The sequence below is a fragment of the Pseudophryne corroboree genome, chromosome 9 (assembly GCF_028390025.1).
Source record: "Pseudophryne corroboree isolate aPseCor3 chromosome 9, aPseCor3.hap2, whole genome shotgun sequence".
NCBI classification, from domain to species: Eukaryota; Metazoa; Chordata; class Amphibia; order Anura; family Myobatrachidae; genus Pseudophryne; species Pseudophryne corroboree.
The window spans coordinates 52,070,109-52,083,857 of record NC_086452.1 but is presented as its reverse complement, the minus strand read 5'-3'; the positions used below and the strand labels follow the sequence as shown (position 1 = coordinate 52,083,857).

At 48.7% G+C, this 13,749-nt stretch overlaps 2 protein-coding genes across 8 annotated transcripts in view; one reads left to right on the top strand and one right to left on the bottom strand.

Annotated features, from left to right (window-relative positions):
• Window positions 1-6,597, bottom strand: part of SZT2 (SZT2 subunit of KICSTOR complex) — a 295,338-nt gene extending 288,741 nt beyond the window's left edge. For all 7 annotated transcript variants that reach the window (XM_063939324.1, XM_063939327.1, XM_063939326.1 and 4 more), the window contains exon 1: window positions 6,497-6,597. In XM_063939324.1, coding sequence (XP_063795394.1) covers window positions 6,497-6,520 — 24 coding nt within the window. In that variant the 5' untranslated portion in view covers window positions 6,521-6,597. The remainder of the gene's footprint in view (window positions 1-6,496) is intronic.
• A 20-nt stretch (window positions 6,598-6,617) lies between these two features.
• Window positions 6,618-13,749, top strand: part of MED8 (mediator complex subunit 8) — a 55,476-nt gene continuing 48,344 nt past the window's right edge. The window contains exon 1 of the mRNA XM_063939335.1: window positions 6,618-6,728. Within this exon, the coding sequence (XP_063795405.1) occupies window positions 6,723-6,728 (6 nt within the window). The 5' untranslated portion in view covers window positions 6,618-6,722. The remainder of the gene's footprint in view (window positions 6,729-13,749) is intronic.

Below are 13,749 nucleotides of genomic sequence, written 5' to 3'. Positions count from 1 at the left end.
GGGCCACAATATCTATTAACCAAGGGTCTAGGCATGATGTCGCCCAGATGTGACTGAAATCTCTTATTCTTGCACCAACCTGCCTGATCTCCAGGCTGGGAAGTCCACCGTTATGAAGTTTTTGAGGAAGCAGAACCTGGTTTCTGTTCCTGGGAACCTGTCGCTGCAGGTTTTCTTGATTCCCACGACCTCCTCGAAAGAAGGTGGAGGAACTCTTGGAATTATTTTTGAATTTTGCAGTGCGAAAGGACTGCAGAGTAGGTGTAGGATATGATTTCCTAGCCGGTAGAGCTGCGGAAGGAAGAAATGTCGACTAACCCGCCGTTGCTTTGGATATCCACGTATCCAGTGCGACCCCAAACAGGGCCTCACCTGTGTAGGGTAAGTTCTCCACACTTTTCTTGGATTCTGCATCTGCCGACCATTGCCGTAGCCACAGTCCTCTGCTTACCGACACCGCCATGGTTGAGGCCCTTGCATTAAGCAGGCCAAGATCCTTCATGGCTTCTACCATGAAACCTGCAGAATCCTGTATGTGACGTAAAAATAAATCAATGTCACTCCTATCCATGGTATCTAATTCATCAAGTAAGGTGCCTGACCACTTTACTATGGCCCTAGAAATCAACGCACAAGTGATAGTGGGTCTCTAAGCCACCCCTGTAGTAGTGTATAGTGATTTTAGAGAAGTCTCAATCTTACGGTCAGCTGGCTCCTTTAAGGAGGCTGTGCCAGGGACAGGTAGAACCACCTTCTTTGACAATCTAGATACAGAAGCGTCCACTATAGGTGGACATTCCCACTTCTTTCTGTCCTCTTCAGGGAAAGGGAAAGAAATTAGTATTCTTTTAGGGATTTGGAATTTTTTCCTTGGGTGTTCCCAGGTTTTCTCAAATAAGGAGTTTAACTCCTTAGAAGGAGGGAAGGTAACGGAGGATTCTTATTTAATGTAAAATAAGTCTCCTCATCCTGAACAGGTACCTTCTCAGTGATATTTAAACCATCCCTAATTGCCCCAATCATCAGTTGCACCCCTTTAGCCGGGCTGCATCTCCCCCTCCATTGCATATCCCCATCACCGTCCCCTGTATCAGAGTCGGTATCAGTGTCAGCTTGCATTATTTGGGCAAGTGTATGTTTTTTTGGGTATGCAGGCGGGTTGAGAGACGTAGCAGAGGGGTTTGAATACATCATATCCTCCACAGATTTCCTCAAAAACTGCGACTCTTCCTCAGTATGTGACACCTTAGCCGAAATCTGAGATATCATCCCTTTTAAGGCATACACCCATACGGGCGCGGACCCAGAAGGCTGAGAAATAAAATGACAGTCTTGAGTACATGGAATAGACTCCTCAGGAGAAGATACACATTCTGCTGCACAGGACACAGAGTCCCTAGACATGTCACACTGACACACACACACACACACACACACACACACACAAGAAATTGTCAGACACAGTTTTCCCCCCCCGAGTACCTGCAGAGAGTCACAGAGTATAAGGAGCCAGCCACACCGCACCCCTGTAGGCAGTTATTATGATAAAAGCCCGGCACTGACTAGCTAACCTTAATAAGGTAGCTAGTACTGTATTTACACTCCCCCCCTGTCTATAACACCCTGGTACCGCAGTGGAGTTATGTGGAGGGCAGCACTCCCTGTCAGCGTTCGTATCTGAGGATCTGCAGGGAGAAAATGGCGCTGGTGAGTACTGGATCCGCTCTGAGGAGAAAGCCCGCCCCCTTCAACGGCGCGCGGTTCCTGCACTTATTATTTATACTGGCATGAGGAATTTTGTGTTAACAGAGGGATTAGCCCCTGTTAATTATATTACCAGTGTAGGGTCTGTGCGCTGGCTCAGGACACCCCTCTAGCGCCGACATCAGAGATGTTGCTGAGCCTTCCATGGAGCGCTGCCTGTTCAGAGCTGCGCTCCTACCCTTGTGCCACCATACCTGCCGGCAACCCGCTAACCGGGACGCCAGCGCTGTACTCACCACTCTTCTATCTTCTGGCTCTGTTAGGGGGTGGCGGCCGTGCTGCGGGAGTGAGCGGTCGCCTCGTGGGCTTGCGATCAGCCCCCTTAGGAGCTCAGTTTCCTGTCAGCGGAGTAGAACCATTAACTTCTAGAGTTGGTTCCTACTCTCCCCCTAAGTCCCACGAAGCAGGGAGGCTGTTGCCAGCAGCCTCCCTGTAAAATAATAAACTCTAAAAAAAACTTTAACTAAGAGAACTCCTGGGAGCTCCCCTAGCTGTGACCAGCTCCTCCGGGCACATTTTCTAAACTGAGTCTGGTAGGAGGGGCATAGAGGGAGGAGCCAGCCCACATTATTAAAAACTCTTAAAGCGCCAGTGGCTCCCAAAGGACCCATCTATACCCCATGGTACTAAATGGAACCACAGCATCCTCTAGGACGTAAGAGAAAGTTAAAATAAAAAATCTATAAAAATGCATGTCGATCATATGCTGTGTCAGCCATTTGAACCTGTCGACCATATGGTGTCGACTTAATGACTGTCAAACTTTTGCCTGTTGAACTAACATCTGGATACCAAGACAGTCAGGGGCAAATCCAATTGTTTATCGCGTTGGCAGGCACTAGATGGCGCCCAACAAAGTAATTAAATTGTTGCTCTGTTCAGGCACGAACAGCTGCCGGCATTTCAGCTCGCAGACCCTGGAGGTGGCGAGCTGGAAAGAGTGAAAAGTGACCTGTTTGGGTCCCAAATGGCACTTTTCACATCACGCCCAGCACTTTGGTCAGGTTTAGCCATAGTTAAACCCGGTCTCTTTGGGCGCAACAAGCACGAAAAATACAAACAATTCAATTGGCTCCATAATCTCCCGTCACTTTAGATGGAAGATTAGGCATGCAGACTGAATTCCCCCTTACTGTACCAGCTATTTTTTGTACAAGATTTGATGTTTGTAACTAATGTGTAAAGTCAAAATGTACACTTTACGTATTATAAACACTACTGCATTTATGGCGTCCTGAGTTCTAAATAATGACATCTCCACATAGAGAATGGACATTGAATAATGTAAGTAACCTTTCCACAGCATCAATTTAGGATAATAACCATCACGGCTGCTGAAATGTGGAGTAATTTACAGGGGTAGCAATCCGGTGGGGGAACTCCCCTTTCCTTTGGGGAGAATTCAATTGTTTTTGCGTGCCTGATCTCCCGTCTAATTGTTTTGCGAGTAACAGGACGGCCATTACTTTTTAAACATGTTGCGCCTAAATGTAGTAGCTTTAGTTGCGTAAAACATGGATGTGCTGCCAAAAATGTGCAACTTTTTCCTCGTCACCTTAGGAGGGTGCAAGCAGAATAGGCAGCAATGCACTTGCGCCCGATTACCACAACAATTGAACACCTCCTTCAAGCTCCCAAAAAACAAATGAATTCATCCCTCTCAGCCCTAAGACTGCAGAGGACTGGGGGCCTAATTCAGACCTGATCATAGATATGCGAAAAAAACGTGCATCTACGATCAACATCCTTGAAATGAGGAGGGACCCCCAGCACAGGGCAAGTCTGTCCCGCATGCCGGATCCAGCCCCCACCCACGGCGATGCTTTCGCACCTGTCAAGTAGCCCTCTGCCTAGGCAGAGGGATACCCGCCATGTTTTTGGTTGCAGCCGCCACGACCCACCCAAGCAACGGTCTGGACACGACTCCGTTATCCGGACCGCTCCCCCTCAACACGCCCCCACCTCTGCCTGCCGTCACATTTCACTGTGTGCGCACGTGCAGTGTGGCTTATGCACGTGCACACACTACACCGGCCTTCAGCCTGCGAACGCTGCCGCTGCAGCATCCAGGTCTGCATTAGGCCCTAGACTGGGTACTACTTAAACAGATACCGAAGGTTAAGTTGTAAGTCTGTTCAACAATGCAGCGGACTCCGATTACAACAGGGATAGAGAGAATTTAGGTTTCCTATTAAACTGGAACGTAGCTCTAAGAGGGTATGGGTCATTAGGTCGACAAGATTTAGGTTGACAGTCATTAGGTCGACCACTATTGGTCGACATGCAGTAGGTCGACAGGGTGAGTACGTCGACATGAAAAGGGTCGACGTGAGGTGTGGGTTTTTTTTTACTTTTTTTGGTGTTGTTTTCTTCGTAAAGTGATGGGGAACCCTAATTAGTGCACAGTGTCCCCTCGCCATGCTTCGGGAAAGGTTGCCATTCCCAACTGCAGTCTGCGTGGATATTAAAGTATGAAAAAGTACAAAAAATGAAGAAGAAAAAATGTGAAATACTCATGTCAACCTATTGACCATGTCGACCAATAGGGGTCGATCTAATTACTGTCGACCTAATAAACGTAAGCCCTCTAAGATGGGGAAGGACAATGTTATGACAAGCGTTGCTTTTTGGATTTAAAAACAGTTAAATTGCACAAACAATTATTTGATGGTTTATAGACACTGATGGGATTTTACACAGTGACAACAGGTCAACTTTAATAAATACACCCATTCTAAACAAATGTATCGGATCTCAATATAGGCAATATGATACGCTGCAGTCACTGTGGAATATGTTGCAGAATAATTTATTTATAGGAGTGGTTATGGTGTAAGAGCATGGAACATGTTAGGGCATATGTAAGGGAGGCTGTTTTTTGGATGTAAAGGTATTTAACGAGATTTGTCATTGATAAAGTGGTGTATATAGTGAGAGGGCGATATGTAGGGTGTTACTGTGGCCGCATAGATAAAGAGTGGATGTCAAATAAATTGGGGTGTACATAAAGAAGTGTAGTCACTGAGGTTGGGGTGTAGCTAAAGAGGGGGGGCTCACTAAGGTTGGGGTGTAGATAAAGAGGTGGAGTCACTGAGGTTGGGGTGTAGATAAAGAGGTGGCGTCACTGAGGTTGGGGTGTAGATAAAGAGGTGGCGTCACTGAGGTTGGGGTGCATCTCTGTGGTGGGAAACTGAATGAGGGGGGATCTGGGTGAGGAGAGCTGTTACGAGGGAGTGTCTGCAGTAGGTATTTGTATGGGGGTAGGTGTGCATGGGAGAAGTCTCTGGTGGGTTTGTAGATATGGGATGTCTCTATGGTGGATAGAGTGTGCCTCAGTGATGGGCTGGTAGATTGGGGGGGGGGGGGGGGGGAGCCTCTGTGGTGGGATATGTATAGAGGGTGTCTCTGTGGTGGGTTTGTGGATGAGAGAGTGTAACTGGTGGGTTTGTGTATAGGAGGGTGTCTCTGGTGGGTTGGATGGTGGATAAGGGGGTATCTCTGTGGGGGGTTGGTGGATAAGGGGGTGTCTCTGTAACGGGATGGTGCATGGGGGGGGGGGAGGAGTGTCTATGTGGTATGTTTGTGGTTAGGTGGGTGAGTGGATGTGGAGTGTCTGTGGTAAGTTTGCTTTTGGGGGTTTCTGGCGAGTTTGTATTTGGGGGGGGGGGGTCTCTATGGTTGGTTTGTGGATGAGGGGAGCCTCTATGATGGGTGTGTATTGGTAGGGTCTCTGCGGTGGGTGGCTGTATGGGGGTAGATGTGTGCATGGGGTTCTCTGGTGAGTTTGTGGATGAGGGGGGCCTCTATGGTGGGTTTGTGGATGAGGGGGTTCTCTATGATGGGTGTGTATGGGGAGGGTCTCTGTGGTGGGTGGGTGTATGGGGGTCTCTGGTGGGTTTGTGGATGAGGGGGCTCTCTATGGCGGGTTTGTGGATGAGGGAGGCCACTATGGTGGGTGTGTATAGGGAGGGTCTCTGTGGTGGGTGGGTGTATGGGGTGGATGTGTGTATGGGGGTCTCTATGGTGAGTGTGTGGATGAGGGGGGCCTCTATGGTGAGTTTGTGGATGAGGGGGGGGGGTCTCTATGATGGGTGTGTATAGGGAGGGTCTTTGTGGTGGGTGGGTGTATATGTGTGTATGGGGGTCTCTGTGGTGAGTTTGTGGATGAGGGGGCCTCTATGGTGGGTTTGTGGATGAGGGGGTTCTCTATGATAGGTGTGTATGGGGGTCTCTGGTGGGTTTGTGGATGAGGGGGCTCTCTATGGCAGGTTTGTGGATGAGGGAGGCCTCTATGGTGGGTGTGTATAGGGAGGGTCTCTGTGGTGGGTGGGTGTATGGGGGTCTCTGTGGTGAGTTTGTGGATGAGGGGGGCCTCTACGGTGGGTTTGTGGATGAGGGCGGTCTCTATGATGGGTGTGTATAGGGAGGGTCTCTGTGGTGGGTGGGTGTATGGGGTGGATGTGTGTATGGGGGTATCTGTGGTGAGTTTGTGGATGAGGGGGGCCTCTATGATGGGTGTGTATGGGGAGGGTCTCTGTGGTGGGTCGGTGTATGGGGTGGATGTGTGTATGGGGGTATCTGTGGTGAGTTTGTGGATGAGGGGGGCCTCTATGATGGGTGTGTATGGGGAGGGTCTCTGTGGTGGGTGGATGTGTGTATGGGGGGCCTCTATGGTAGGTGTGTTATAGTGGGCTGTGCCTGTGGTGGGTGGGGGATTGGGTGTATGGGGTACCTCCGTGTCCGCTTTCTCCTCCATGTCCCCAGGACTCCCCCCACCCCCCTCGCTTTATCTCCGGTCTGGGGGGAGGGCTGCTCTTCCTTATGGAGAAAATTTAGTCCCTCCCCCTCCAACCCGGAAAACATCCTAGCAACCCGGAAATATTAATGTGTGCACCGGAAGTGCTGCGTCTCCATGGTCACCAGCAGGCGGCTGCTGAGGGGTCGGGATCAACGCAGTGATGCAGGTGATTATATGCTGTTCCGTGTGTTATATCAGCCCGATTATATCCCGATATTATCGTATCATGTAATGCTCCCTCCAGTCACATTCATTATACTGTATACAGCCCCCACTGTGTGATATAACGTGTCACATACATTATACTGTATACAGCCCATACTTGCCTACCTGACCCTCTCCATGAGGGAGAAAATGCTCTGTTCCTGGACTTTCCTGGTAATGTATGATTGCCATCACCTGTGGTGAAACACCTTTCTTATCAATTAACTAGCTCACCACAGGTGATGGCAATCATACATTACCAGGAAAGTCCAGGAACAGAGCATTTTCTCCCTCATGGAGAGGGTCAGGTAGGCAAGTATGATACAGCCCCCTCTGTGTAATAATATAACGTGTCACATACATTATACTGTATACAGCCCCCTCTGTGCGATATAACGTGTCATACATTATACTGTATACAGCCCCCTCTGTGTAATAATATAACGTGTCACATACATTATACTGTATACAGCCCCCTCTGTGCGATATAACGTGTCATACATTATACTGTATACAGCCCTCTCTGTGTAATAATATAACGTGTCACATACATTATACTGTATACAGCCCCCTCTATGTGATATATAACGTCACATTCATTATACTGTATACAGCCCCCTCTGTGTGATATAACGTGTCACATACATTATACTGTATACAGCCCCCTCTGTGTGATATAACGTGTCACATACATTATACTGTATACAGCCCCCTCTGTGTGATATAATGTGTCACATACATTATACTGTATACAGCCCCCTCTGTAATATAACGTGTCACATACATTATACTGTATACAGCCCCCTCTGTGTGATATATAACGTGTCACATACATTATACAGTATACAGCCCCCTCTGTGCGATATATAACGTGTCCCATACATTAAACTGTATACAGCCCCCTCTGTGTGATATAACGTCACAAACATTAAACTGTATACAGCCCCCTCTGTGTGATATAACGTGTCACATACATTATACTGTATACAGCCCCCTCTGATATATAACGTGTCACATACATTAAACTGTATACAGCCCCCTCTGTGTAATATAACGTGTCACATACATTAAACTGTATACAGTCCCCTCTGTGTGATATATAACGTGTCACATACATTAAACTGTATACAGCCCCCTCTGTGTGATATAATGTGTCACATACATTATACAGTATACAGCCCCCTCTGTGTGATATAACGTGTTACATACATTATACTGTATACAGCCCCTTCTGTGTGATATATAACGTGTCACATACATTAAACTGTATACAGCCCCCTCTGTGTGGTATATAACGTGTCACATACATTATACTGTATACAGCCTCCTCTGTGCGATATATAAAGTGGCACATACATTAAACTGTATACAGCCCCCTCTGTGTAATATAACGTGTCACATACATTATACTGTATACAGCCCCCTCTGTGTGATATATAATGTGTCACATACATTTCTCTTACGTCCTAGAGGATGCTGGGGACTCCGTAAGGACCATGGAGTATAGACGGGCTCCGCAGGAGATAGGGCACCTAAAAAGAACTTTGACTATGGGTGTGCACTGGCTCCTCCCTCTATGCCCCTCCTCCAGACCTCAGTTAGATCTTGTGCCCAGAGGAGAAGGGTACACTGCAGAGAGCTCTCCAGAGTTTTCTGTGGAAAAATAATTTTGTTAGGTTTTTTATTTTCAGGGAGTCCTGTTGGCAACAGGCTCCCTGCATCGTGAGACCGAGGAGAGAGAAGCAGAGCTGGCTTGTAAAGTTGGGCACTGCTTCTAGGCTACTGGACACCATTAGCTCCAGAGGGAGTCGGAACACAGGTCTCACCTGGGGTTCGTCCCGGAGCCGCGCCGCCACCGTCCTCCTCACAGATGCCGAAGATAGAAGCCGGGTGAGTATTGAGGAAAAGACTTCAGGCGGCAGAAGACATCAGATCTTCATGAGGTAAGCGCACAGCAGTAAGCTGCGCGCCATTGCTCCCAGTCACACACACAAAGCAGGCACTGAAGGGTGCAGGGCGCAGGGGGGGGGGGCGCCCTGGGCAGCAATAAACCTCGATTTGGCCATAAATACGATGGATTAGGCTGTGGGACAGTAAATCCGCGGACCCCCGCCATTTTATTCGTATATGATGAAGGGACCGAAGCCCGCCGTCGGGTGAGCGGGGCTTGATCCTCAGCACTAACCAGCGCCATTTTCTCCACAGAGGCTGCATGAGAAAACGCTGGCTCCCTGTTCTCTCCCCTGCTGAGCTTCACAGGTTGGAAAAAGGAGGAGGGGGGCACTTTGGCGACGCAGTGAGTGGAGATTACAATTATAAACATATAATAGCGCTATCTGGTCATATATTCCAGTGTTTTAAGCGCTGGGTGTGTGCTGGCATACTCTATCTCTCTGTCTTTCCTAAGGGCCTGGTTGGGGTTTTGTCCCCTTATAGGTAACTCCCTGTGTGTGGGGGGTGTCGGTACGTGTGTGTCGACATGTCTGAGGCGGAAGGCTTCTCCAAGGAGGAGATGGAGCAAATGAGTGGTGTGTCCCCGTCGGTTGTGCCGACTACAGATTGGATGGACATGTGGCATACGTTGCATGCAAGTGTGGCAGGTTTAGGGGGGACATCAGGCGGTCAATCCTCAGATTGGACCGACTCACAGGGCCCGTCGGGGTCTCAAAAGCGTCCCTTAACACAAGACACTACTACCGACACGTATTCTGATTCCAGTATCGACTATGACGAAGTAAAATTGCACCCTAGGGTGCCTAAAACTATTCAGTGTATGATTGTGGCAATAAGGGATGTGTTGCATATTGTGGATGAACCCTCAGTCCCCGACACAAGGGTACACCTGTTTAAGGAAAAGAAACAGATTATTAATTTTCCCACATCTCATGAATTAAATGAGTTCTTTAGAAAAGCTTGGGAGACTCCGGATAAGAGACCGCAGATCCTCAAAAGAATTTTTATGGCATACCCTTTCCCTAAGCAGGACAGGGAGATTTGGGAATTACCCCCCACTGTGGACAAGGCCCTGACGCGCTTATCCAAGAAAGTGGCGCTACCGTCTCCTGACACAGCGACCCTTAAAGAACCAGCAGATCGCAGGCAAGAAACTACCTTAAAGGGTATTTATTCTAATACGGGTGCTGTGCTAAGACCGACGATTGCGTCGGCATGGGTGTGTAGCGCAATTGCAGCTTGGACAGATGAGCTGACAGATCAATTTGATACTATGGATAAGGATACTATATTCCTAACTCTAGCCCATATAAAAGACGCAGTCTTATTTATGAGGGATGCTCAAAGGGACATTGGATTGCTAGCTTCTAGGGCCAATGCCATGTCTATCTCAGCGAGAAGATCCTTATGGACTCTCCAATGGATGGGTGATGCGGATTCCAAGAAACATATGTAAGTACTACCCTATAAGGGGGATGTATTGTTTGGGGATGGGCTGACGGACCTGGTTTCCACAGCTACAGCAGGTAAATCAAATTTTTTACCATATATTCCCCAATAGCAAAAGAAATCAACACCCTATCAGATGCAGTCCTTTCGGTCGCACAAGTCCAAAAGAGGTCGGGGATCCTCTTTCCTCGCCAGAGGTAAGGGCAGAGGCAAGAGAGCACCTGCTTCGGCAGGTGCCCAGGAACAAAAGTCCTCCCCGGCTGCTCCAAAACCCACAGCATGACGCTGGGGCTCCCTTCAGGGAGTCCGCACCGGTGGGGGCACGTCTTCGACTTTTCAGTCAGGCCTGGGTCAGTTCGGACCTGAATCCCTGGGTGTTGGAAATAGTTTCCCAGGGTTACAAATTGGAATTCAAGGAGGTGCCCCCGCGCCGATTTTTCAAATCGGCCCTACCAGCTTCCACATCGGACAGGGATGTAGCAAATCAAACGCTGTGTATACAGCAAGTGATAATCAAGGTTCCCCTGCACCAGCAGGGAAGAGGTTACTACTCAACCCTATTTGTGGTCCCGAAACCGGACGGTTCGGTCAGACCGATTTTGAATCTGAAATCCCTAAACCTGTACATAAAAAGATTCAAATTCAAAATGGAATCACTCAGGGCGATAATAGCCAACATGGAGGAGGGGGAGTTTATGGTGTCTCTGGACATAAAGGATGCGTACCTTCATGTCCCCATATATGACCCCCATCAGGAATACCTGAGATTCGCTGTACAGGATTGTCATTACCAATTTCAGACGTTGCCGTTTGGGCTTTCCACGGCCCCAAGGATTTTCACCAAGATAATGGCGGAAATGATGGTGGTCCTGCGCAAGCATGGTGTCACAATTATCCCATACTTGGACGATCTCCTGATAAAAGCGAGATCAAGAGAGAAATTGCTGAGCAGTGTGGCGCTCTCTCTGAGAGTGCTCCAGCAACACGGTTGGATTCTAAATCTACCGAAGTCACAGTTGATTCCGACAACTCGACTATCGTTCCTAGGTATCATACTGGATACGGAACAAATGAAGGTCTTCCTCCCAATAGAGAAAGCCCAAAACATCCAGAACATGGTCAGAGACCTGTTAAAACCGAAAAGGGTGTCAGTTCACCAATGCACTCGAGTTCTGGGGGAAATGGTGGCGGCCTACGAGGCCATTCCCTTCGGAAGGTTCCATGCAAGGACTTTTCAATGGGACCTTCTGGACAAGTGGTCCGGGTCCCATCTGCATTTACATCGGAAAATAACTCTGTCCCCAGGAACCAGAGTGTTCCTCCTGTGGTGGTTGCAAAGTGCTCACCTGCTGGAGGGTCGCAGGTTCGGGATTCAGGACTGGATCCTGGTTACCACGGACGCGAGCCTCCGAGGATGGGGAGCGGTCACACAGGGAAGGACTTTTCAGGGTCTTTGGTCAGACCAGGAGTCCTGTCTACACATCAATGTGTTGGAACTCAGGGCCATTTACAACGGCCTTCGACAAGCGGAGAGTTTTCTTCGAAACCTTCCGGTTCTGATTCAATCAGACAATGTCACAGCAGTGGCTCATGTGAACCGCCAAGGCGGGACAAGAAGCAGAGTCGCGATGGCGGAAGCCACAAGAATCCTTCGCTGGGCGGAAAATCATGTAAGCGCTCTGTCGGCTGTCTTCATTCCGGGAGTGGACAACTGGGAAGCAGACTTCCTCAGCAGACACGATCTCCATCCAGGAGAGTGGGGACTTCATCAAGAAGTCTTTGCAGACGTAACACGTCTTTGGGGAACTCCTCAAATAGACATGATGGCGTCAAGCCTCAACAAAAAACTTCGGAGGTATTGCGCCAGGTCTCGGGACCCTCAGGCAGTAGCAGTAGACGCACTGGTAACACCGTGGGTGTTCGACACGGTCTACGTGTTCCCTCCCCTTCCTCTCATCACGAAAGTGTTGAGGATCATAAGACGAAGAAGAGTACAGACGATACTCGTTGTCCCAGACTGGCCTCGAAGGGCTTGGCCTCTTCCTCTGAGGGAAGACCTGTTGCAGCAGGGGCCCTGTGTATTTCAAGACTTACCGTGGTTACGTTTGACGGCATGGCGGTTGAACGCAGAATCCTAGCAAAAAAGGGGATTCCGGAAGAGGTCATCCCTACTTTAATAAAGGCTAGGAAGGAGGTGACGATAAAACATTATCACCGTATCTGGCGAAAGTATGTGTCTTGGTGTGAGACCAAGAATGCACCTACGGAAGATTTTCATTTGGGTCGTCTTCTCCACTTCCTACAGACAGGAGTGGATATGGGCCTGAAATTAGGCTCGGTTAAGGTATAGATTTCGGCCCTCTCGATTTTCTTTCAGAAGGAATTGGCTTCTCTTCCAGAAGTCCAGACGTTTGTAAAGGGAGTGCTGCACATACAGCCCCCTTTTGTGCCTCCAGTGGCACCATGGGACCTGAACGTGGTGTTGCAGTTCCTAAAATCACACTGGTTTGAACCGCTTAACAAGGTTGAGTTGAAATTTCTTACCTGGAAGGTGGTAATGTTGTTGGCCTTAGCATCAGCAAGGCGAGTGTCAGAATTGGCGGCTCTATCACACAAGAGCCCCTACTTGATTTTTCATGTGGATCGAGCTGAATTGAGGACACGTCCGCAATTTTTGCCTAAAGTGGTTTCGTCGTTCCATATGAATCAACCTATTGTGGTGCCTGTGGCTACTGGTGACCTGGAGGATTCCAGATCCCTGGACGTAGTCAGGGCCTTAAAAATTTATGTAGCCAGGACGGCTAAAATTAGGAAAACAGAGGCTCTGTTTGTCCTGTATGCGGCCAATAAGATTGGCGCCCCTGCTTCAAAGCAGACTATTGCTCGCTGGATCTGTAATACGATTCAGCAGGCTCACTCTACGGCTGGATTGCCGGTACCAAATTCGGTTAAGGCCCATTCCACTAGGAAGGTGGGCTCTTCTTGGACGGCTGGCCGAGGCGTCTCGGCTTTACAGCTTTGCCGAGCGGCGACGTGGTCGGGGTCAAACACTTTTGCTAAATTCTACAAGTTTGATACCCTGGCTGATGATGACCTAGCGTTTGCTCAGTCGGTGCTGCAGAGTCATCCGCACTCTCCCGCCTGATTGGATGCTTTGGTATAAACCCCTTGGTCCTTACGGAGTCCCCAGCATCCTCTAGGACGTAAGAGAAAATAAGATTTTAAACCTACCGGTAAATCTATTTCTCCTAGTCCGTAGAGGATGCTGGGCGCCCGTCCCAGTTTGGAAACTCTGCAAGACTTGTATATAGTTGTTGCTTACATAAGGGTTATGTTACAGTTGACATCGGTCTTGGACCGTTACTGTTGTTTTTGTTCATACTGTTAACTGGTTATGTATGTTCCAGGTTACATGGTATGATTGGTGTGGGCTGGTATGAATCTTGCCCTTGGATTGCTAAATCCTGCCTTGTATTGTCCATCTCCTCTGGGCACAGTTCTCTAACTGAGGTCTGGAGGAGGGGCATAGAGGGAGGAGCCAGTGCACACCCATAGTCAAAGTTCTTTTTAGGTGCCCTATC